Here is a 23,667-nt window from a genome sequence, read left to right as displayed (position 1 = left end):
CAAATTTATCATGAAAAATTTATTATTATATTATAATTTTATAATTAATATTTTATAAATATATAAATTTAACTATTTATTATTTTTTCCATTTATATATTTTTGTATTAAATTTTTCAATGATAAAGTGTTAAATTTATAAAAACTAATTAACTTTTAATTCTTATAATATATAATAATTATCATAAAAAAATTAAACTTTTTTCAACCCTATTTCAGAGTTTATATATATAATAATATAATAAATTCAATTTGATATAATTTCATATAATATTAATTTTTTTATTTATAATTAATTTTTATTCAATTTTTAATTTTATTTACTAAAATTAATCATAAATAAACACATTAATAAATATTAATATTATTAATTTTTATTTGATAGGTAATATTTTACATAATTTTATATCTTTTTATGATATGGAGAAAAACTTTAAAATTAGATTAACAAATATATTAATACTAATAAATTAATAACTAAATTTTTTATATAAAAAATAAAAAATATATATTAATAAAATAAAAAATACTGACGTTAGTATATTATTATTTTTAATTTGAATGATTATAGTAAAAATTATATAAATAATTATTCAATTTACAGTAAAATATTTTATTAAATTAATTTATAATATATTTTTAAATTAAAAATTTTATAATTATTTTTTAAAAAGTAAACGTAAAACTTTAATAAAAGAAATTGTTAAATTGAAAAGCATAAAAATTCTATTAAATTATATAATATTTACATTGATATAAAAATTGAACTCTTTTTATATCAAATTAGACTCTTTTATATTTATATTTAAATATAAATTTATTAAATTAAAATAATAATTTTATATTCAAAATATGATTCTTAATTCTTTTTATATGTATTTACTATTTGTCAAACTAAAATAAAATTATAGTATTAAAAAAATATTATACTTTTTTTATATGTACACATATTATTATTTGTAAATTTTTAATAATATATCATTTTAAAATAAAAAATTAGTATTATAAATTTTGTCATCCTATTAATTATATTAATTTTATAATTCAACTTAATTTTTTAAATAATATATAATTATCTATTTAAAATTTTCTCTGATATGAGTAATTTTATATTATTTAAAAATATTAAATTCATATAATTTTATTATATATTACATATTATAATTAAATATTTTTTTATAAATCAATGAATATTATTTTTTTATAATATTTTCCATATATATATATATATATAAGAATGTTAGACATATATCTATAATTAAAAAATATAAATTTATTTTATATAAAAATTTTTTAATGAACTTATAAAAAATTAATTCAAAACAAAATTTTAAAAAATTAATAAAATAATTCATATGTTTGCTAATATTGTTTTTGTTTTGTTACGCAAATTTAAATATTATTGTATTAAAATATTTTTTCATAAATAATTATAATAAAGATAGAGATAAAAATTTATTAAAAAATTTTTAATTCTTCTACTTTACTTTTGTTATTGAAATTTTCTTTATTGTATGTGTAAAGCATTTTTATCTTATATATTTTCTTTAACGAGGTGTATACTTTGTTTAGTAAAACAAACTGCGATTCTTCAAACTTCATGCATTTAATAGTTCATACAAATTTATCATTAATCTCATATTGCTTGTGTGGTTCATACTTTGTTATTGTTAAAAAATTAACTCACATAAACATCACAATCAAGAATTCCTTTGAAATATGTACATCAAAAACCGTGCCCCATTTCACAACTGGCTTCACATGATAAAGATACCACTGAGCATTCCCACTACTGGCTCCCAACTTGTTGCTCATAGTGGGTAATGACTCAGCTGAAATTGGACAACTATTACTGATATTATTTGGAGAATTAATTTTTCAGCATTATCACTTGCTTTTTTTTCTTTTTTTAATGCACGATTCGCATTCATTATCATGGCCCATTTGGACAGAAATCCAGGAACAAAGGACAACATAAGATACGATCAAATCAAATCAATTCCAAACAAACCCCACACCTGGAATCAATTTTTAGAAAACCAGCCCATAGAAACTAACCTACAGACTCTCCAATACCGCTTCAACAAACCACCCGTGGCAAAACCACTGCATACCCATCCCAACCTAAATGTCTTTTTTCCAATGTAATTCAAATTCTTTATGTTAAAAGGTTGGACGATGCAGGTTTATTTATTTAACCAATAAACAGATGCATGTGCCTGACTATACGTCTGCTAGTTTCACCAGGACTTTGTTGACTTGTAAGTGATCTCTCTAACGCCATTTCTCTGTCCACTGCCTTTCTCCGTCTGCTTCTCAGTCTTCGCTCGGATCCCAGTATAGTTTGTTCTTATCTACGTCTTTCTTGCATTTCACTTCTATTTCCTTTCACTCATCTCTGCACTCCTTTTGCTCTCTCTCTCTCTCTCTCTCTCTCTCTCTCTTTCATCTGTTTCTCTATTCTCTACTTCCATTCAGTCATATTCTCATTTTTCTTTGCTGTTATCATCATTTATTGTTCAATTTTTCTTTTTTCCTGAGAGTTGAGTTTTTCTTTAAAAAAAAAAAAATCAAAATGGTACTGGATATGTTTATCTCCATGTTCACCGAGATCATTAAAGATCCCATCATGCAATTCGTAGTCGTTCCTATCAAACGACACATTAGTTATCCTTTCAACTACAAGACCAAGGTTGAGAGGCTCCAGGAAGAGGCTCAGCAATTGAACAGCAAAAGAGACAGGTTGCAGCAATCAGTTGCTGATGCTTCAAGAAGAGGGGAGGAGATCTACGATGACGTCAGCAAGTGGCTTATCAGTGCGGGAAAAGCTATTCGAGAAGCCGAGCAACTTATCCAAGCCAAAGAACAAGCGAAGGAGAGGTGCTTCATTGGTTTGTGTCCCAATTTGAAGACGCGCTACCACCTCAGCAAGAAAGCAGAAAAGAAAGCTTCGTTGATTGATAAGCTTCGGAATCAGGGTGGACTTGAACCAATTGGCCACACTCAACCTCCAAAGCAGAAAGTGGCCCCATCTGTATATGATCGTGAGGAACTGCCTTCGAGGGTGTCAATTTTGAAGGAAATAATGGATTCGCTGAGAGATCCTGTTCTTAACATGATTGGTGTTTATGGGATGGGCGGGGTCGGTAAGACCACCCTAGCTAGGGAGGTCCATAGACAAGCCCAATATGATAAGTTATTCGATGTTGTGATTTTTGTTGCTGTATCACAATCGCCAGAGCTCAGAAGAATTCAAGCGGAGGTTGCTGAAGTCTTGGGTCTTGATCTTCATGAGGAGGGAATCCTCCTAAGAGCAAATCGACTATATGAGAGATTGAATAAAGAGAAGATACTTATCATTCTTGATGACATTTGGACAGAACTTCAATTAGAGGAAGTGGGAATTCCATTTGGGCCCGATTGCAAGGGATGCAAAATATTATTAACTTCGAGGAATAGAAATGTGTGCAAGGGGATGGGAGCGCAGAAAGTTTTGGAACTTGAAGTTCTACGAGAAGAAGAGGCATGGAATTTGTTTAAATTCACCGTATCTGTAGCTGATGGCCAAGAACCGGAGTTACCTTCTTTAGCTACTGAAATTGCAAAAAAATGTGCAGGATTGCCCCTTCTCATACGCAAAGTTGCTGCAGATTTGCAAATGAAGGAGTCATATATGTGGGATGATAAGCTGAAGCAACTTTCTGACTTGGATAATGAAGAAATACAGAACAAGGTGCACTTGGTTCTTAAGTTGAGCTACGATAATTTGCCTCGCAGTGAACTCAGGTCATTTTTCTTGCTTTGTGGTCTGTTTGGACAGTCTAATATTCAGATCCAAAACTTGCTAAAATATGGTATGGGTGTGGGTTTATTTAAGCACATAGCTACAGTTGAAGAAGCGAGAAACAAAGTATATACTTTGATTGATGAACTGAAAGCTGAGTGTTTACTGCTAGATGGTGACATGAATGGATATGTGAAAATGCATGACATTGTTCGTGACACTGCCCTGTTAATAGCTTCTAAAGAGCAACATATTTTTATAGGCACAAGTGGTGCTGGGTTGGGGGAATTGCCAACCAAGGATTGCACCAGAATTTCAATACCTTACTGTGATATCCAAGCACTTCCTGAAGGGATGGAATGCCCAAAAGCTGATTTATTGTCGGTCTTCACTGAAGATCTTTCTTTGGTTATCCCTCCAGTTTTTTTTGATGGAATTAGACAACTCAAAGTAGTGGATTTTACAGGGATGTGTTTAAAGCCTCTGCCTTCATCACTTGGTTTCCTAACAAACCTTCATTCCTTGTGCTTGCATCGATGCCATCTGGATGACATAGCTATCATTGGAGAGCTAAAGCAACTAGAAGTTCTCAGTTTAGCAGATTCCTATATTGTTGAGTTGCCTAGACAAATAGAACAATTAAGTAGACTAAAATTACTGGATATCGGCAATTGTTCCAATCTTAAAGTCATTCCAGCAAATGTCTTATCCAAGTTTTCCATGTTAGAAGAATTGTATGTGAGCAACAGCTTTGTTGAATGGGAGGCGGAAGCAATCAGCAATCAGGGTAATGCAAGCCTTGCTGAGTTGGAAGGGTTGTCTCACCTTAGAACTCTGGAAATACAAGTTGTAGATGCAAAGATGATACCAAAAGCCCTGTTCTTCAATGGATTGCAGAGGTATAGAATACTCATAGGAGATGTATGGGGCTGGCCTGGAAACTTTGAAACTTCAAGAACTCTAAAACTTAAGCTCGAGACAAGTAGTTACTTGGAGCGTGGGATTGGAGTGTTGTTGAGGGAGACTGAAGATCTCTATTTAGATGAAGTGACGGGTATTGAAAATGTATTGTATTATGTTGATGGAGAAGGCTTTCCACAGTTGAAGCACTTCCACTTCCAAAATGATGTTTTGATTCAACGCATTATCAGCTCACCAAATTGGGCTTCATATCCTCCTGCCTTTCCCATCCTAGAGTCCTTGTTTTTAGAAAATTTAATGAACCTGGAGACAATTTGTCACGGTCAACTTGCACGAGGTTCATTTAGCAAATTAAGAACCTTAGAAGTTGAAAAATGCCAAAGATTAGAAGCTATGATAATAGATGAAAGTGAATACAACAATGAAGTGGTTGAGTTCAATCAACTGCGCTCCTTGATGCTAAATGATTTACCAAACCTCAGAAGCTTTTGCTGGAAAAGGAAGGTGGCTACAGGAACAGAAGCAAGACAAAAGCAATTGACAGCCTGTCCACTTGAGGAAATTGTGTCGGAGGATGAGCTTGGTGCTGAATTATCACTTTTCAACAGAATGGTATGTCGCAGTTTTAGCATTAGAATTCAAAGTTACGGTTATTATTAAGAATTTTGTCTAGCTAAAATCTTTTATTTTATATCTTATTTTTTAAAGAAGTAAAAGTGTAAGTGCTGTGCTTAAAAGAATGGTTTTATCTGTAGGTTTCTTTTCCCAACTTGGAGGATTTGCAATTAACCTCAATTGCTTGTGAAAGGATATGGAACGACCAACTTTCCGCAAGATGTTCAAACTTAACGAGTTTGATTGTGTATGAATGCGACAATTTGAAGCATTTATTCACAACTTCAATTGTTAAATGTCTTTTGCAGCTTAAAAACCTTAAGATAATCTTTTGTAATTCCATGGAAGAGATATTGCTGACAGAGGAACTAGAAGAAGAAGAAGAGGAAGAGAGGATAAATAAGACAGCCTTCTCAAAACTGGAGAGCCTTCAACTTTGTGGTCTTCCACACTTGTCTAGATTCTGCACTGGGTATTCAATTGAATTTCAGTGCCTTCGAGAATTAAAAATATTTGCATGCAGCGCATTGGTGACTTTCGTCGCCAAAACAGAGACGAAACGTAACACTGAAATTCAACCACTGTTTGATGAAATGGTACGTAATTGTTATTCCTGTATGCATATACTATATTATACATCTGTGGAGATCATAAAATATTTTTTATATTGCCATTAGTATAATAATTTCATAAGTTTTGACTCGTTGTTTAAAATTATAGAATTTTTGTTATAACTTTAATTGCACAAGTGATTTTAGGAATTCCTTTTTCTTTTCTTTCGATTTAAATAATTTTATTTGGAAAATATAGGGCTTGTTTACATGTCCGGCCATAAAGTGAGACTGGAAAATACACTACTCAATGCAAAATTGCGTGTGTGGAGTATGTCCTGAGTTATATAAAAATAAAAATTATCTTAAAATTATTATGGTTTTAATAGTGATTTATTCTTATTAACGGTCTGTGTGTTCGTGTATTTTTTATATTAAAAAAATATAAAAATAAAATAAAATATTATAATTTGTGAAAAAAATTTTGATTTAAAAAAAAAAAAACTTTAGAGTCAATGCCGCTCTTTAACTTTTCAATATGCATATGGAAGTATTTTCTTTTATATATGTTAATATTTTTTATAAATTGTGCTGTAATTTTTTGCATATAATATAATATTATTAAAATAAATAATAGTCAATACTGAATCATACATGGGCATAATATAATTTTTTTTTTCATTCCATTATTCACCCTTTTTATTTTAATATATTATAGATTATAAATTATAAATAAAAGCATATTAGCACTTAAACTATTATATTTGTATTTTAATTGATATATGTGTATCGAAATAAATATGGAAAGAATTTAAAACGCGTAAATTATTTTATTATTATTATTATTATTATTATAGAACAAATGATTCGAATTATTCATTGGATGAATTTCAAATTTAATTAGATGAAAATGATGCCAGTAAGAGTATTATTTAACATAATAATATGCAAGAAAACAAAAATAAAAAAAATTTAAACGCTAAAATAAAATTGGTGATTCTAATGCATTAAGTGAGTCAATCTAAAATGAATTCATTTTATTACCCTAAAGGAAATTATAAATCAGTGTTTGAATTTATCAAATCTGAATTCATTTTAACATATTCAGTTGATTTACCTGAAAATTAGATTAATTAAAATTTTGGTTTTTGTTTAAAATTTTTTTGAGAGAATCAGAATTAATCTTTATGAATCAGTAGAAGAATCGTTAATTGGTTTAGATTATTTAATTGGTTTAGATTGTTTCGATTAATCAGAATTTGTAACGGGCCATTTTCAATTACAAATATTTTAAATTATTTAATTGGTTTAGATTGTTTCGAAATTTCAAAATAAATTTTATCAATTTAAACATCAGGTTAATTTGAGTTGAATTGAACCAAACGCAAACGAGTTATTTTTGCATTTTACAGGATATTGTATTTGCTTTCAATTTTATAAATCATTTGAATTTGAGTTATTTTAAATTGGTTGTAAATATAGAATGACAATAAATTAGGTATTTTCGAATACTTAATTCGATCCAGCATGATAGAATGATTTCAAGATGCTTATTATCAAATTTAGATGAGTTTAGATTTAAATTCTGATAATTAATATCCTTGTTTTACAAGATTGAATTTTATATATTGAGTTTTATTTTTTAAATTTTTTATATTAATTAAATATAAAAATACAATTTATAATTTTATTTATAAAATTTGAAATATTATATTTTAAAACTAAAATATAAATAGTTTAAATTATTACTAAATTTAAAAAATAAATTATTAATAAAAATATATTTTTATATATTTATCAATTAAATACATATAAAATTAAATGACTTCTAGTAATATATATATATATATATATATATATATATATATATATATAATTAAATTTAGAATGGATACAAATAGCAAGTGATAAATTTTCTGATTGATTGAATTTTAGTAAGCAATTCAATTTATATTATGTGTGTCAAATTTTGAGAAAATTTTTAAATAATTTTCAAAAGTAAATATTTAATTAAATATAATTTAGAGTCAAACTACAATATCACGTATAAAATATTTATAGGGTATTTGGTATAAAATTAACATTATTATTGTTTGAATATTTAAAGAAATTATTAATTTTTAATTCACTCGTATGATTGAATTGAACTTTAACACGCATATCTACGCAAATGGAATAGTGAATTCAAGAGCTAAATTGTAAAAATATTAATCATAAAAAAAATAAAGCGCAAATGGAATAGTAAAATCAACTGTTAAAATGTAAAATATGTTAATCACAAATGAAAATTATGTTTTGTGTGGATTGTTTTTTAAGTTCTTGGACTCTCTATTTTTCCTGGTTTTCATCTTTGTTTTGGTTTCATTGCTCCACTTCCTTTGATTTTCTTGGCTTGCTTTGAGTTTTGGTCAATTCCCAGTTTTGTATATCCATCTCGGTGGTTGATTTTTCTTTTAAATCTTCTTTTGCCTATATATATATTATGAAACCGTGTAACAAATTGCGCAACTTATGCATTTTTAGGTTAATTCATTTCACTTTATTTTTATATTTCCATAAATTCATTGAACACAACAATTATTATATTACATAAAAAATTATTTATAATCAAAGAAGGTAATATTATAATTTTGAAATCCTTTTCTAGAAATGTTAATATTACTACGATATTATTATATTATAAGGTAATATTATAATATTATTATGATAGGCCACCACTCCACTAACCACTTTGATTTCTTTCGGAAGGATACATGTTTGCCTAATTATGATTATTCTGAATTTCTTGGAATGTCACAATACCAAGTAAGTATATTTGTTATTGCAGGTTTCTTTCTCTAAATTGGAGGTACTGTACATAGACCATATGAATAACTTGAAAAATATATGGCACAACCAACTGGCAGCTGATTCCTTCTGCAAACTGAAATCATTGTCAATTAATTCTTGCTCAAGACTAGTGACTGTTTTTCCATTGGCTGTCTTGGAAAGATTCCAGAGATTAGAGAAGTTGGATTTATCACGGTGTGATTCAGTGCGAGAGATATATCAACTTCAAGGGTACAATGTTAAAGAAGTAAATGTTGCTGCAGCATTTGAGCTAAGAGATTTGCATATAGCTGGTTGTCACTCATTGAAGCATATATGGAGTAAGGATCCACAAGGAGTTTTCACTTTGCAAAATCTGAAATCAGTTTATGTTGTATGGTGTAATGTCCTGAAAAATATCTTTCCAGCCTCCATAGCCCAAGGTCTTTTGAAACTTGAAAAGCTTGAATTAGGATTGTGTGAGGAAGTGGAGGAGATAGTTGCACAGGAAGAAGGTGTAGATCTGAAAAATATCTTTCCTCAGTTACACACTCTTATATTTTCAGATCTACCAAAACTAAGGAGTTTCTATTCAGGAGGGACACATACTTTTGAGTGGCCGAAATTGAAATGTTTGAAAGCGAGAAGTTGTCACAAAGTGAGGAAATTCGGTTCAGAAATTTCAGAAAAGAAAGAAGTGGGCCAACAAAGCATCCCAATTCAAAAACCTCTCTTTTTCTTGGGAAAGGTATGAACCATTAATTTAATTCCTATTCTTCCTTAAAAAGCATTTACTTAAAAAATTTTGATCTACATTAATTGTTTGTTAATTTTCTTTTATCTGTAAGAAAATAAAAGGAAGGTCGAAAAACACATATTCTGATGGTTAACTCCACTTCTATTTTATACTATATTTCAATCATTCCCTAAATAGATATAAAAAAAAATCCAAATATCTAAGGCATTTGGGCTAATATCTTGTAATTAGAAATTAGTAAATTTATATTTCACGTACGTTGTATATGTAATAAATCTTTTTTTAATACTTTAAAAATTAAAGGCAATAAAACTATCATAATTTGAATTCTTCCATTTTGCGTATAATATATATTTGTTAAATTATAAATTTATAGTTTAACCAATTTAATTATAAATACAATTAGATTTGTGTTATTTATATATTATATTAATTAAATATAATTTTATTTTTTAGTATTACAAAACAATATGTAATTATTTAATAAAATTTATATAAACCAAAAAACTTATTGTTTGAGACATCATTTATTAGTACAAAGTCATATCCATCATATATGGCAGTTTCTCAATATTAATAATCTAATTTTAAGGTTTTTTTTTTTAAAAATTTTTTCAACAGTGAAAATTCATTTCATACATGTGTATATATAAGTTAATAATTTTAAAAAGATAAATAATTACGATATCTTCAAAATAAAAAAATTTGGTCATATATTCATTTCATTGGATTAAAAGGGATACCAATTAGTTCCTTTTAGTGGGATTGAAATGGTAGTAAGCGATTTAATTACAACAAAATTATTTGCTTTTATGTATATTACAACTCTCTAATTTTTATATAAAAAAAAATTATACTAATAATTTTTTTTTATATAAATAGAATTTTTATGTAATTTAGAATTAGTTGTTCAGTTTGTACAAAATTATAATAAAAAACTTCTATTAATAATTATAAATTATCAAAATTTAATTAACATTAAAATTTTTAATAAATAATATAAAAGACCAAAGGTATTTTTATCCGTTCATAAATTTTCCATGCAATTGAACGATAAAACTCAAACTATTTTTGGTGCTAAATAATTATTTTTACATAACTCTTTAACTTTTATGCAATTTATTTTAACTATAATTTCATATATATCAATTTTTTTTTAATATATACAAATTTAACACAAACTTTTTTCTTCTCTCTCAGGTTAGTCCCAAATTGGAGGAATTGACATTGGAGCACAAGGACTTGAGTGCGATACAACATGGTTTATTGCCATTTCAGTGTTTTTCCAAACTCAGAGTTCTAAACTTGCTCTCTCTGCGGGATGAATCACGTCCTTTTCTAATCCTTCTCCTTAAAAGAGTGTCCCATCTGGATAAAATTTCTGTATCATTCTCTTATTTAGAAGAGTTATTCTCACGTGAAGGACTTGTTGGGGAGGAGGAACATGCTATTGCCAGAATACTTACACGCGTGAAAAACTTGGAGTTACTCTTTCTTAATAATTTGAAGTGTATTTGGAATCAAGATTCCCGAGTACAACCGCTTCTTCAATGTCTTCAGACTCTGAAAGTAAGTGATTGCGGTAGTTTGATCAACGTAGCACCGTCATCATCATCTTTCCTCAGTCTAACAACTCTTGAAGTGGATTCATGTGGAAGGTTGAAAAACTTGTTAATGGCATCCACAGCCAAAAATATGGTTCAACTCTCCAAAATGATCATACGATGTTGCCAAGCGATGACAGAAATAGTAGCAAGCGATGGAGATCATAATGAGGATGAAATTATTTTCTGCAAATTGAAATATTTGGAACTTAGTGGTTTAAGTAGTCTCACCAGCTTTTGCACAGGGAATCACGTCTTCAATTTTCCATCTTTGGAAATCGTTATTGTCCAATATTGCTATCGGATGAAGAAATTCTCTGGAGGTTTCTTAATCACACCAAAGCTACGGGGAATACGACTGAACAAATTTGCAGATAAACAACATTGGGAAGGAAACCTTAATGCGACCATGGCATGTCAGTTAACAAATATGCAGGTATCTGTTCTTCTACATTCCTTATTTTTCCATACTGACAAAATCAAAATCCGTCCATGACGTATTTTTGAATAATGCTATCTTTTGTGATTGGAAGGTTGGCACAGATTTTCATGTATCCAAGTTTCCTGAGCTCTGGAATGGCAAAATCCAAGGAAAGCACTTCCACAATGTAGAAAGCCTAACCGTGGACACATGTACATTTACTTCCAATGCCATATCGGCCCATTTGTTACAGTTCTTGAACAAATTGAGACGGATAAATGTAACGGACAGTGATTCACTAGAAGTAGTATTTGACTTGGAAGGGCTATCTTCTGATAATGGGCTGCTACCTCGATTAAGTGAATTGAAGTTAATGAATCTACCTATGCTGAGACAGTTATGGAACAAGCATCCTCACGGAATTTTGGACTTCAAGAACCTAAGATTGCTCCAAATTGAAAATTGTAGCAGCTTGAAGTATATATTTACTGGGTCAATGGCATTGTGCCTCTCACAACTTCAAGAGGTAGAGCTGAAATATTGTAACATGATGGAAGGAATAATAGAAGTAGAGGAAGCTAATAAGATGATATTTCCCTCATTGAAGTCCATGATCCTTGAATGTTTGCCTAAATTTTCAAATTTTTGTTCAAGAAGTAGTAATCTGGAATGTCCATCATTGAAAAAGATGAGCATATATGACTGTCCAAGCATGAAGACATTCTTTTCCACACTACTACGGGAACAAAAACCAAAAGGAAATGGTGAAGGGAGGGAGCAAAGACAAGACAAGGAAGAGTTCGATGTCCCTTTTAGCCATAAGGTTAGTGTGTTTACTCCTTTCTCAAACATCACAAGGTTTAATTACCTAAAAATGCATAAAATCTCCATTTTTAAGTGGTATAACGTAACTCTTGTTATTTGACTCTTCTTATTCCAAAGGAAGCAAACAAGAACAGGATGCGAATTTTACGCAGCGTTAGTGTTATATTAATGAATATAATAGAAATTACATAATTGAAGTACAAAAACAAATAGTGGCATCTATGCCATTAGCTGATTGTGTTTATTCTTCTTTTCTTTTGGTAGTTGATTGTGCTTCTCCTAATTATCTTTTTATTGAGATGAAATTAGAAGTATAGTTTAGTAACATCAGTGTTAAATGCTCTTATTTTTTTTTTATCATATTGCCTTTTTTTAATTTCATTTTTTTATATAAAGAATAATATTAATTGAGTTCGAGTGATTGTGACTCAATCTATCTATCTATCTATCTAAAGTAGGTAAAATTTTCCTTGAAACTTTCATGCGGCGCTAACCATTTATAAATTAACTTATTTATATGTTAAGTATTTATTTCTTTTTTTTAATAAGTATTTATAGTCTTTTAAGTATTTTTATTATTGTCATTATTATCTCAAATTTTATAGTTTAAATAATTATTTTATTTAATAATTAATTGCCAATCAGTGTCCCAGTAATTAAATTTATTATATTATTTTTTAATTTATTAAAGATATAACTAATATTATTTTTTCTTTAATGTACATCTTAAAGCATGCATATATTTTTAATCATGGATTTTTTTTTCATTTTCACAATTCCTTTGTATATTTTATCTATATAGATCTTGTTTGTATTAAGGAGAGACCATTAAAATTATAAGGTGGGTAATTTTTATAATCATAAAAAATTTTATTAATATTAAAATAATTTTGGTATGAAGAGAATATTGCTCGATATATTTAACTAATTTTAATTCCTAAATTTTTATAAATTTCTTTTTTAAATGCTTTTTAAATTTTTAGCTATTTCATTTTATTATAAAAATTTAATAATTATATCAGTAAAAATTGAAAATTATATTATAAAAATTACAGAGAATTGGTCATTCTCTTTCTTACTTACCTAAATTACTTATTAATTATTATACCAAATTTTTTTATTATAATAAAATATAAATAGCATACTAAATGTATGTTATAAATATTTTATTTACCTGAATTATATTTACCTGAATTTTCTTCTTTATTTAATGAAATAATTTTTATTTACTCATTAATTTTAAACCAATTAATACATATTTAATTTTATTAATTATATTAATCGGCTTCGTTATGTTACTATTCAATATTTCTTTAATTTTTTCATAACCGTTTGGAGTCGTTCATATCATATGTATAAAATGTTGCTTTTACCCATTAATTATTTGATTTTTTTTAAAAAATTATTGACAGAAAAAATTAAATGAATTTTTTTAGAATGACGTGTTTAAAATATTAATTAATTAAAAAATTAGAAAAAATAATTATGTTTTAAAGTTTTTCCATTTCTTAAATTTATCAATAAATATTTATTCATTAAAAATATTAATTGATTAAATATTTTAAAATTATAAAAAAAATCCCGGCAATGGACGAGTATACAGCTACTTATATATTTTCAATCCCTCAATGATTCATTAGTATCTTGGATTTAATCTCCTACTTGCTTTTGAAATGCAGATGTTTCCCAAATTGGAGGAGTTGTCATTACACAGCAAATCTGTCATGATGCTGTTGCAATCTGAATTCCCAACAGAGTTCTTTTCCAAACTAAAAGTTGTTGGGCTGCGCTCCTTTCCAAACAAATCTTGTGCTTCTCTATTTCGTTTCCTTCCAAAATTACCCAATCTTGAAAAACTTGGAGTCCGCGACTCTTCTCTCAAGGAGCTTTTTGTATTAAAAGGACTCGGTGGTGACCAGAGAGATACTATTACACCCTCACGGATAAGAGCTTTAAAGCTCAACAATCTTGGTGATTTGATTAATTTAGCACCATCATCTGCAACTTTCCAAAATTTAACAACTCTTGAAGTTAGTAATTGCAATGGATTGAAAAATATGGTGACATCAACAGCAGCCAAAAGTATGGTTCAACTTGAGATATTGACTGTAAATTCTTGTGATATGTTGATTGAAATAGTAGGAGGTAAACACCACGAAACAACGGAAGAGATTGTTTTCACCAAATTGAAAACATTAGAACTTGAAAATTTACAGAGCCTCACAAGCTTCTGTTTGGGCAGTTACACTCTCAAATTCCCATCTTTGGAACAAGTAATTGTTGTTAAATGCCCCAACTTGAGGATTTTCAGTCCTGGAGTGTTAAGCACGCCAAAGCTACAGAGTGTAGAAGTGGCGTGGAGCAAATTTCATTGGGGAAGAGATCTCAATGCCACCATTGAACATTTGTATGAGAAAGCGGTATGTATTTACCAGATCGTATTTTTCTCGCTATTGATCTGTGTCATAGGTGGCTAATATGTTTGGTTAAATGTATGTATTTAAATGCTTGTTTGTTATTCTCCGCTAATGCAGTATTTTGGATTTGTAGATTGGATTTGAAGGCATCAGTCATGTGAAACTCTCCAACTTTCCGATGTTAAAAGAAAATTGGAATTGTCAATTTCCTTTCAAGCGCTTGGAGAATTTAAAAAGTTTGGTGGTGGACGAGTGTGCATTTTTCTCAAATGCCATATCATCAAATCTACTGAAGCACGCGAGGTACAATTTGAAAGAGCTGGCTGTAGAAAAATGTGATTCAGTTGAAGAGTTGTTTGATTTAGAAGGGCTAAATGCCGATGTAGGTCATCTTCAGCTAACGAGTAATTTAAATGAATTGCGGTTAATTGATTTGCCTAGTTTGAGGCATGTGTGGAACAAGGATCCTCAAGGATTTTTGAGCTTTAAAAACCTAGAATTGCTGCAAGTTCATAATTGCAGCAACTTGGCTAATATATTTACTCTGTCCATGGCTTTGGGTCTTGTAAATCTCCGACATATGGAAGTAAAAAGATGTAGAATGGTGGAACATATCATCAGGAAAGAAGCAGACGATGAAATAGGAAGGGACAGGACCATATTTCCATTATTGCACTCCATTAGTATCGAGTGTTTGCCCAACTTGTCATGTTTTTATTCTGCAAGAGAGGTTCTGAAATGCCCATCCTTGAAAAAAATTGATGTGGTTGACTGTCCAAAGATGGAATTATTTTCTTCGGCATTTCGCTATGAACAAGATTCAAGCGTGATTGTTGAGGGAAGTGAAGAATCTGTTTACAAGAGAGATGTCGATATTTCCATGGCTGCTTTTTTTGGTGGCGAGGTCAGTTTTTTTTTTTTTTCTTTTTAATTTTAACAAACATTGTGGTTTTTTAGTATCTATGAGTCACATTTGATTCAATCTGGAAATGGAATTCTTAAATGATATATAAAAGGAATCATTATAACTTGAACTCATGTGAAAATTTATGTACTTCAAGTATAGCATGTAAGATTGCGGTGAAAATTATCTAATTATCTATCTATGTTTATCTATATATTTATATCTATATAAATATAATGAAGCTGGTCTCAAAATATACTTACAAGTGGCACTCTTTTAGATTTTTTCCTTTTATTTATCCATTTTACCCCTATTCTCTTAATAATTTTACAATATCACTTGATAATATGTAGTGACATGTAAATATTAATTGACCTATAAGATATTTAATAAAAAAAATTATGATAATAGTTATAATTTAATTAATATTAACTATAAACTATATAAACTAAAGCAACCTAAGAAAACTAAGGGTCATAGCAATAAACTATATAAACTAAAGCAACCTTTTTACTTTCCACTATAATCATAAAATTACATACTTAATTCGTTAGATAAATTTCAACAACTATCTCTGAACTTATGTAGTTGTAACACTACAGTCCTTTAACTTTAAAATGTAACTTAAAATCCTCTAAATTTTTAAATTTTGCACAATAAAATTTTTCTGACTTTCAATTACTGATTTTTTAGTTAAAAATTGATGTAAGTAGTTCCCGCATGGCACTTAGTCAATATTTCTCTTTCATCTCTTATGCAAAGTGTAAAATTATTCTCTTTACGCATGAAAAATTATTCTGTCTATAAAGAGAAAAATGATTCAATTTACACATGGCTTGAGAGAGAAAAGAGAAATACTAACTAAGTTCTATGCTGGAACTGTCCAGGTAAGCGTCTAACTGAAAAACTGGTAATTGGAGGTTAGAGAGATTTTACTGTGCAAAATTTGAAAGTTAATAGGGTTTTATGTTACATTTTTAACTTAAGGGATTATAATATTACAACTAGATAAGTTCATGGACAATTATCAAAATTTATCCGTAATTCGTTATAATAAAAACAAAATTATGACAATAGTTACAATTTAATTAATATTAGAAAATATCAAAGTTATAGTTATAAATTATATAAACCAATATCATACATTAAAAATTAAATTAATCACCTCCTAATATAAATGTAAAATATGATGTCCAATGAAATTTTTCTCTCATATCTACCAAATGATATTTTCATAATTAAGGCATTAGAAAAAGATAACTAAGGTAATCTTCATCTTATAAGAAATTATTTTTATATATTTTATTAGTATGTTATTATTTATTCTTTATTTTCATTTTTAATTTATATTTATCTTCGTATTTATTTTTTATGTTTCACAATTTTTTTTTACAAGTTATTCTTAAAATTAACATTTTAAATAAATTAAGTATAATATATAAGAAAATCCATATAATCATATCTTATTATCTTTATTCAATTAAATAATATACTAATAGTGATTATACGGCCAACCCGTGGGCAAAAGTTTATTTTTTAAAAAATTTGTTAACATTGGAATAGCAATTTGGGATTTAGACATTCTAATCCATTTTTATTCCATTTCTAAATTTGCCATCCTGTATTGTTTATTGATTCTTGTTTATTTGTTTTCCTAGGTTGCAATCCCAAGCTTAGAAGAATTGAAAGTGGAATGGAAAACCATGAAGGATATGTGGCCAGAAAAATTTCAATCCGTGTTCTTGTCTGGACTGAAAGGCATTGAGCTGGCATGTTATCCTGGTGGATGTGAACTTTTGCCAACTGATTTCTTTAAAATTTTAATCAATCTGGAGAAACTTGTTTTGAGAGATGCTTCATTTGAAGAAAAAACATTTCATGAAGCAAACATTGGTGAGCAAGTACATCCCGAATCATGTAAGGTGCCAATGCTCAAGCATCTGATGGAAAAAGACTCCCAGCAAGTCCCAGCTTCTCAATATCTGGAGACAGAAGCAATGGATTGTGGCAGATTGAAAATTTTACTTCCATTCACGGTTTCTTTCGAAAATTTAACAACTCTGGAGGTATCAAATTGCCAAGGTCTAATAAATCTAATGACTTCAATTACATCTAGAAGTCTTGTGCAACTTAGAAGAATGAAGGTAGGGAAATGTGAAATGATGCAAGAAATTGTAGCGAGTGAAACAGATGATGAAGAAGAAGAGATTTGCTTCAGTCAACTACAATATTTGGAGCTTCATGATCTACCACGCCTCACAAGCTTTTGCTCTGGTAATCCTGCCTTCAATTTCCCATCCTTGGAGGACGTGATCATCAGAGCATGTCCCAATATGAAGATTTTTGCTAAAGAAGTTTTAAGCACTCCAAAGCTATGGCGAGTTCAAACCGGGAAACATAAATATGAATGGGAATGGGAAGGCAGCCTCAATAACACCATTGAAGCATTATTTGCACATACGGTATGTACTGACAAAATAAAATCATCTCATTCTATCTCCATCATGTGTTTAAATCATTTCACCAATTTATGCATAGACTACACACGTTTTTTACTGAGAGGACTGTTACTAACAGTCCATGAACTTTTCGTGATAATACTTTATTTTCAAAATTCACAGTGTCATAGTTCTTTTAAATATTAATTTATTTCCCCTTTTGCATTTGACTTGGTTGTCGTAACATTCTTTGCTGTCAATATCGTTTTCTCAGAATGCTGAAGAAATAGGGAAGGCCAGCGTTCATATGCGTGAGCTCCAATGAGGCTGATGTTCCATGTGAGTTGCCACAGATCAGACTTAATTTTCCTTTTGAGGGTATATGGTGAATTGGTTCTCTTATGGCTGAAGTCTTTCATTCAGGTATCATGAATGTTCCCAAACTGCAAGTTCTTGATAGCACAAGAATCGGTTTCTAATGTGCTTCAAATTTAACACTGATGATTTTTTTTTTCTAATTTTTTATTCACGAAACATTTTGTTCTGTTTTCATGACCTTTAAAAACTGTGACTCACAGCAGGAAGTGTTAGATATGTAAGATGAAGATCAGCAAAGGCATGCCAATGTACTGGACGTGGCAGGTTGCGATAGTTGTATTTTTGCTCTGGTTCTTGAAAGATTTCCGGCATCTTCAAGAATTCCATGGGGAGGCCCTGTTCTTGTTAATCAAGTTCAATGCTGCCGTCTCTTGTACTAGGACATTCTATTTCTATTCCTGTATTCAAACTTAAATTTCAATCTCTTTCTTGGTAATGGAAAAACAGAAGTTGTAGGATAACAAAAAACAGGTGATTTATGCTTACTTTCAATCCTGAAAATTAACTTGCATCAGTTTTGTTTTAAGATGCTAGCAGTATAAATTAGAAGCAGCCCAAAGCCATGGAGCAGTTTATACTATCAGAACTTTTATCTTTTTACACATCCCTGACTAAATTGTAAATTACCATATTATTATTATTATTATCTAGGACGTTTGTTTTGTCTTGTTTTTATATTTTGTTATTGGAGTTGATTGCTATGATAATTATTGAGAATTAAATAAAATTTTGAGAATTAATTTCTCTATAAAATCAGTTTCTCTCTCTTTCAATCTTCAGAAGTTATTTCTCTTGATCTACATCACATAGCTTTTTTACCTATTTTTCATGTTGCCTGTATATGACCTTTCAAAAGCCTTTCTACCAAACCAGGTGAGAGGTTATTATTATTGTCATCATTGGAATATAAGTTTAATTAAAAGATTTTTATATTATAAATAAAGTTAAGCCTCATGATGGAAAAAAGTCATATCTTTTAATTAATTTATAATTTAATCCAATGATCTTAATATATTTTTATCATTTTAACTAATTTATTGCCATTTTATTCAACTAAAATTACACTTTCAATTTTACCGATTTGAGTTAATTTTGGTCAACAAAATTATAAGAATTAATGTCATAGATTTATAATTGTAGGCCTAATTGTGTTCAACCAGATAAAATTGGAAGCTTAATTTTAGTTTAATTTTATCAAATTATAATCAATTTGTTTAACTTAAATTATCAAAATTGAAAACATTTTAGTAAATTGCAATTTCAGAAAAAGGTTTATTTATTTATTTATTTTTGTGATTAGGCCATAAAGTTAAAGGTTAGAATTCACTAAATTAATGACTGCCCGTCAAATGCTTTGCAAATTAAAGTTATAGGGTAAATATCACACGCAGTTATTCAATTTTATGAGTGTTTTTATAAAAGTTATTAAACTTTAATTTTTTTCATAAAAATTATTAAACTTTAATTTAATATTCATAAAAGTCACTGCGATTGAAATTAAACGTTTTTAGGTTAATTTGCTGACTTGTTAATTATTTTATAAATAAAATTATATTATTTTATTAGTTTTTTTTTTTAAAAAAAATAGAATAAATAAAACATATCCCGCTACCTCCCTCGTTATCAAACCCCTTTCTTTTTTCCATTTCTTCCCCATCAGTAGTCAATAGTTAATAATTTTATTTATAAAATAGTTGACAAATCAGTAAATTAACTTGAAAACCTTTAATTTTCAATCAATATGGTTTTTATGAAATCAAATTAAAATTCAACGATTTTTATGAAAAAAAAAAAATTAAAATTTAGGGACTTTTATGAAAAACTCATAAAGTTGAATAATTGCATGTGAAAATTACCCTGAAGTTATATTATGTTAATTTAAAGGTTACGTTTGATTTAAGTTTATGCTAATTCAAATGAGATTTTTCGTACTACCACATTATGAAGTTGACATTCAGAGTTCATTTAATAATTGAAGAATCACTATTTCATATACTGATTATGCTATAGTTTTGTATTCTAATTCAACACTAGATCGAGAGACTACACTCTATTTCTTACTTCTCAATAACACGAAATTATCTCCAACAAAGATACAATATTCGGTAGTTGATCTTTTATCAGCCTTAGAACTTGCCCAGTCTACATCTGAAAAATATTCAATATTCAAATGCCCACGATTACTATATAATAAGCCTCGCCCTGGAGCTCCCTTCAAATACCACAAAATTTATCCCAAAGCTTCTTAATGAGTAAGAGTTGGGAAAGACATAAACTGACTATCACACTGACTGAGTATGCAACATCAGGACGAATTATTGTAAAATAGTTCAATTTACCTACCAATCTCCTATATTTTTTTGGATCTTCAAATAGCTTACTATCCTCAGCTCCAAGTTGCAGATTCGGGGTCATTGGCGCGTTGTAAGGCTTAACACCTAATTTCCCAGTTTCTGTCAATAGATTAAGAATATGCTTCCACTGAGACACGGAGATACCTTTCTTCTCATAACTTCAATACCAAAAAATACTTGAGTAGGCCTAAGTCTTTTGTTTGAAACTGGGTTTGAAGAAAGTGTTTAAGGGATGAAATACCTTCAGAGTCACTCCCAGTGATAACAATATCATCAACATACACTACTAGTAAAATTAGGCTAGCCTTATATTGCTTATAAAACACCGAATGATCACACTTACTCTTTTACACACCAAAATCCTATATTGCTTCACTGAATCTCCCAAACCAAGCTCGAGGACTTTGTTTCAAGCCATAAAGAGACTTTCAAAGTCTGCAAACTTTACCCAACTCCCCATAAGCAACAAACCCTGGTGGTTGCTCCATATATACCTCCTCTTGAAGATCACCATGAACAAAGGCATTCTTTATATCTAATTGGTGCAAAGGCCAATCATATATAGCTGCTAGGGAGATGAACAATCGAACTGAAGCAAGTTTAGCTATAGGAGAAAAAGTATCAGAATAATCCACCCCATATGTTTAAGTGTATCCTTTTGCTACAAGACGTGCTTTTAATCTGGCTATAGAACCATTAGGATTCATCTTTATTGAAAAAAACCCTCTAATAGCCTTCTTTCCAGTGGGCAAAGGCACCAGTTTTCATGCATCATTTGTATCTAAGGCCTTCATTTTCTCTTTTATAGCGGCACTGTCATACCCTGCTTTAAAACAACAATAATAACAACAACAACAACAACAACAACAACAATAATAATAATAATAATAATAATAATAATAATAATAATAAAAGAAAAGATTTTGGGCTACTGGAGAATGCTCTAGAAACCTGTAAAGAAGAAAAGTAATAGGAAAAGGAATTAAAAAAAAATGGAAAAGGGCAGATAGGAAGAGGAATCGAGAATTGGAAATAGAGGAAAGGTAATCGCAGCAGCTGCCCAACCCTTCAATTTCTAGCCAAATCCTATCCTTACCAACATCTTTTCATCTCTAACAGCAGCCCCATGATGGAAGAAACCAGTCATCATTTTCTTCTCTTTACAGAACGCAAGAGAACGAGTGAGAGGAGCCACAACTGCTCTCTAAAATCCAGCAATTTCTTGTGAGAATTTCATTCATCCTTACTGATTTTGGTCTATTTGAGGCTGTAACAACCACTACTAAACTCCCTTGTCGCTTCAATTAGAGTTGATTTTGTCCATTCCAACCAAACAACAAAATACAAGTAGGAAATAGAAGAGCTGTTGTCGCTGTTCCTCTTGGATTTTGGCATTTTCAATGCCGTTAGAGCCAACCAGCAACATCCCTGGCCTCCTTCAATTGTTATTGAATTCTCCCATTACCCTAATCAAAGCTAGTAGTTGAATAAAATGGTAGTTGATTGAGATTTCCTTCCTTGGTTAAGTTTTTAGTCCAACTAAGACCAATAATTAAACCCACTTCATTTCCTAGTCCCAATAAGTTCTAACTTGAAATTATTTAAGCTGAAATTGTGTAAGCTAAGTGTGAAAGAAGATAAAGGGAGAGGAAAAATAGTGGTAAATGAGTGACATAAGGTGGTAGTAAGAAGGCAGCATGTGATGCCCATCCCAAATTCTTCTATTCTTCTGTTTTCAGTATTCTTCGACTGCGATTGGCATTGGGTAAGTGATATCTTGTTGCAGTTTTCCCCTTTAATGTTAAATTAAATGCCAATCTATTTTCATATAAATGTAGAATTTGTTGGTTAAATAGTATGAGTGAACTCTAGCCAATTTTCATATTGAGAATAAGAACTTAATTAATACAAATGAATGTACATATCTTCCTACATAAAATCGATGAACTTTGTTTTCAAATCTGATATTTCATTTTGTGTTAAGAATGAGAGGAAAATTGGAAATTTTGATCATCACAAATAGCCCATGGAATTGTAATTTTGAAAGGAGAAGAAAGGAATATTAAAAATGAAAATGTACGGAGGTGTATAAAAGGGGGAATATGGTAGAAAAATTTATATAATTATACAGGCTTTGGATGGGTGTTATATTAAATTATGTTGTGCTATTGTTGAGACTCCTTGAAGCTTTGCAAAACTAGGGGAATGTCCAATTTATGCTGGAATGTTGCCAGAATTTCTTTAGAATTTTAGGATACAATTCTTGCATATTAGGCACCTTGATAGCATTTCAGAATTATAGCTTCGTTCCTAAACTCTAATTTCTTGCTATAATTTTCTGTAGGAAATCCTGCTCCAGATGTAGGTTCTAGGAACATCTTTGTCAGTTAGATCTTTCCCTTTCAATTCATCATTATCTCCAATACCAGATGAGCGGACAAATATTTAACACTAGTAATTTTCATTAAATGTATATTTTTGTATGTTATTTTTCTTTATGCAAAAATGGGAATGGATAATGGTAATTATGTATTTATTATTAAAGAAAATGAGATTTAGAAGCACAGCTGAATAAATGATCAAGTACACTCAATATATGCACAGAATAGATAGCACATCGATGACGGATGATATTATTCCAACTTAGCTTGTATTTATATTGTCTTTGGAACAGCGCTTGATATACAGATAGCCTTTGGGGCGTATATCAGGTAGTCGCCCTTTGGGGGTAACTCTGCACATGTATATAACCAGTATTTTTATTGCTCTTGGGCCGATAGTGTCATCATAGAACCCAAGATGCTAGCATTACTCTCAGGCTGTCGTCAGAGTTTATTATATACGCTTGAGATGCTAGCATTATCTACATTAAACATATTTCGAGTGTATG

The 23,667-nt window shown here is 29.6% G+C and overlaps 1 protein-coding gene across 6 annotated transcripts in view; it reads left to right on the top strand.

Annotated features, from left to right (window-relative positions):
- The first annotated feature begins 2,023 nt into the window (after window positions 1–2,023).
- The window catches only part of LOC110660411 (uncharacterized), a 47,301-nt gene continuing 25,657 nt past the window's right edge, over window positions 2,024–23,667 (top strand). For 4 of the 6 annotated variants that reach the window (XR_009147665.1, XR_009147667.1, XR_009147666.1 and 1 more), the window contains exons 1-5: window positions 2,026–5,317; window positions 5,461–5,916; window positions 8,699–9,427; window positions 10,637–11,476; window positions 11,574–12,031. Coding sequence is in view for 3 of the 6 variants with exons in the window: in XM_058144252.1 (XP_058000235.1) it covers window positions 2,576–5,317; window positions 5,461–5,916; window positions 8,699–9,427; window positions 10,637–11,476; window positions 11,574–12,031 (5,225 nt within the window). In the remaining 3 variants the exon portion in view is untranslated. Of the gene's footprint in view, window positions 5,318–5,460; window positions 5,917–8,698; window positions 9,428–10,636; window positions 11,477–11,573; window positions 12,032–23,667 lie in introns of all 6 variants that reach the window. The other 2 variants (XM_058144251.1, XM_058144253.1) reach the window with 2 other exon arrangements.

Source organism: Hevea brasiliensis, chromosome 3 (assembly GCF_030052815.1).
Source record: "Hevea brasiliensis isolate MT/VB/25A 57/8 chromosome 3, ASM3005281v1, whole genome shotgun sequence".
Taxonomy (NCBI): domain Eukaryota; kingdom Viridiplantae; phylum Streptophyta; class Magnoliopsida; order Malpighiales; family Euphorbiaceae; genus Hevea; species Hevea brasiliensis.
The sequence above is the reverse complement of the archived record's forward strand: the minus strand, read 5'-3'. Positions and strand labels throughout refer to the sequence as shown.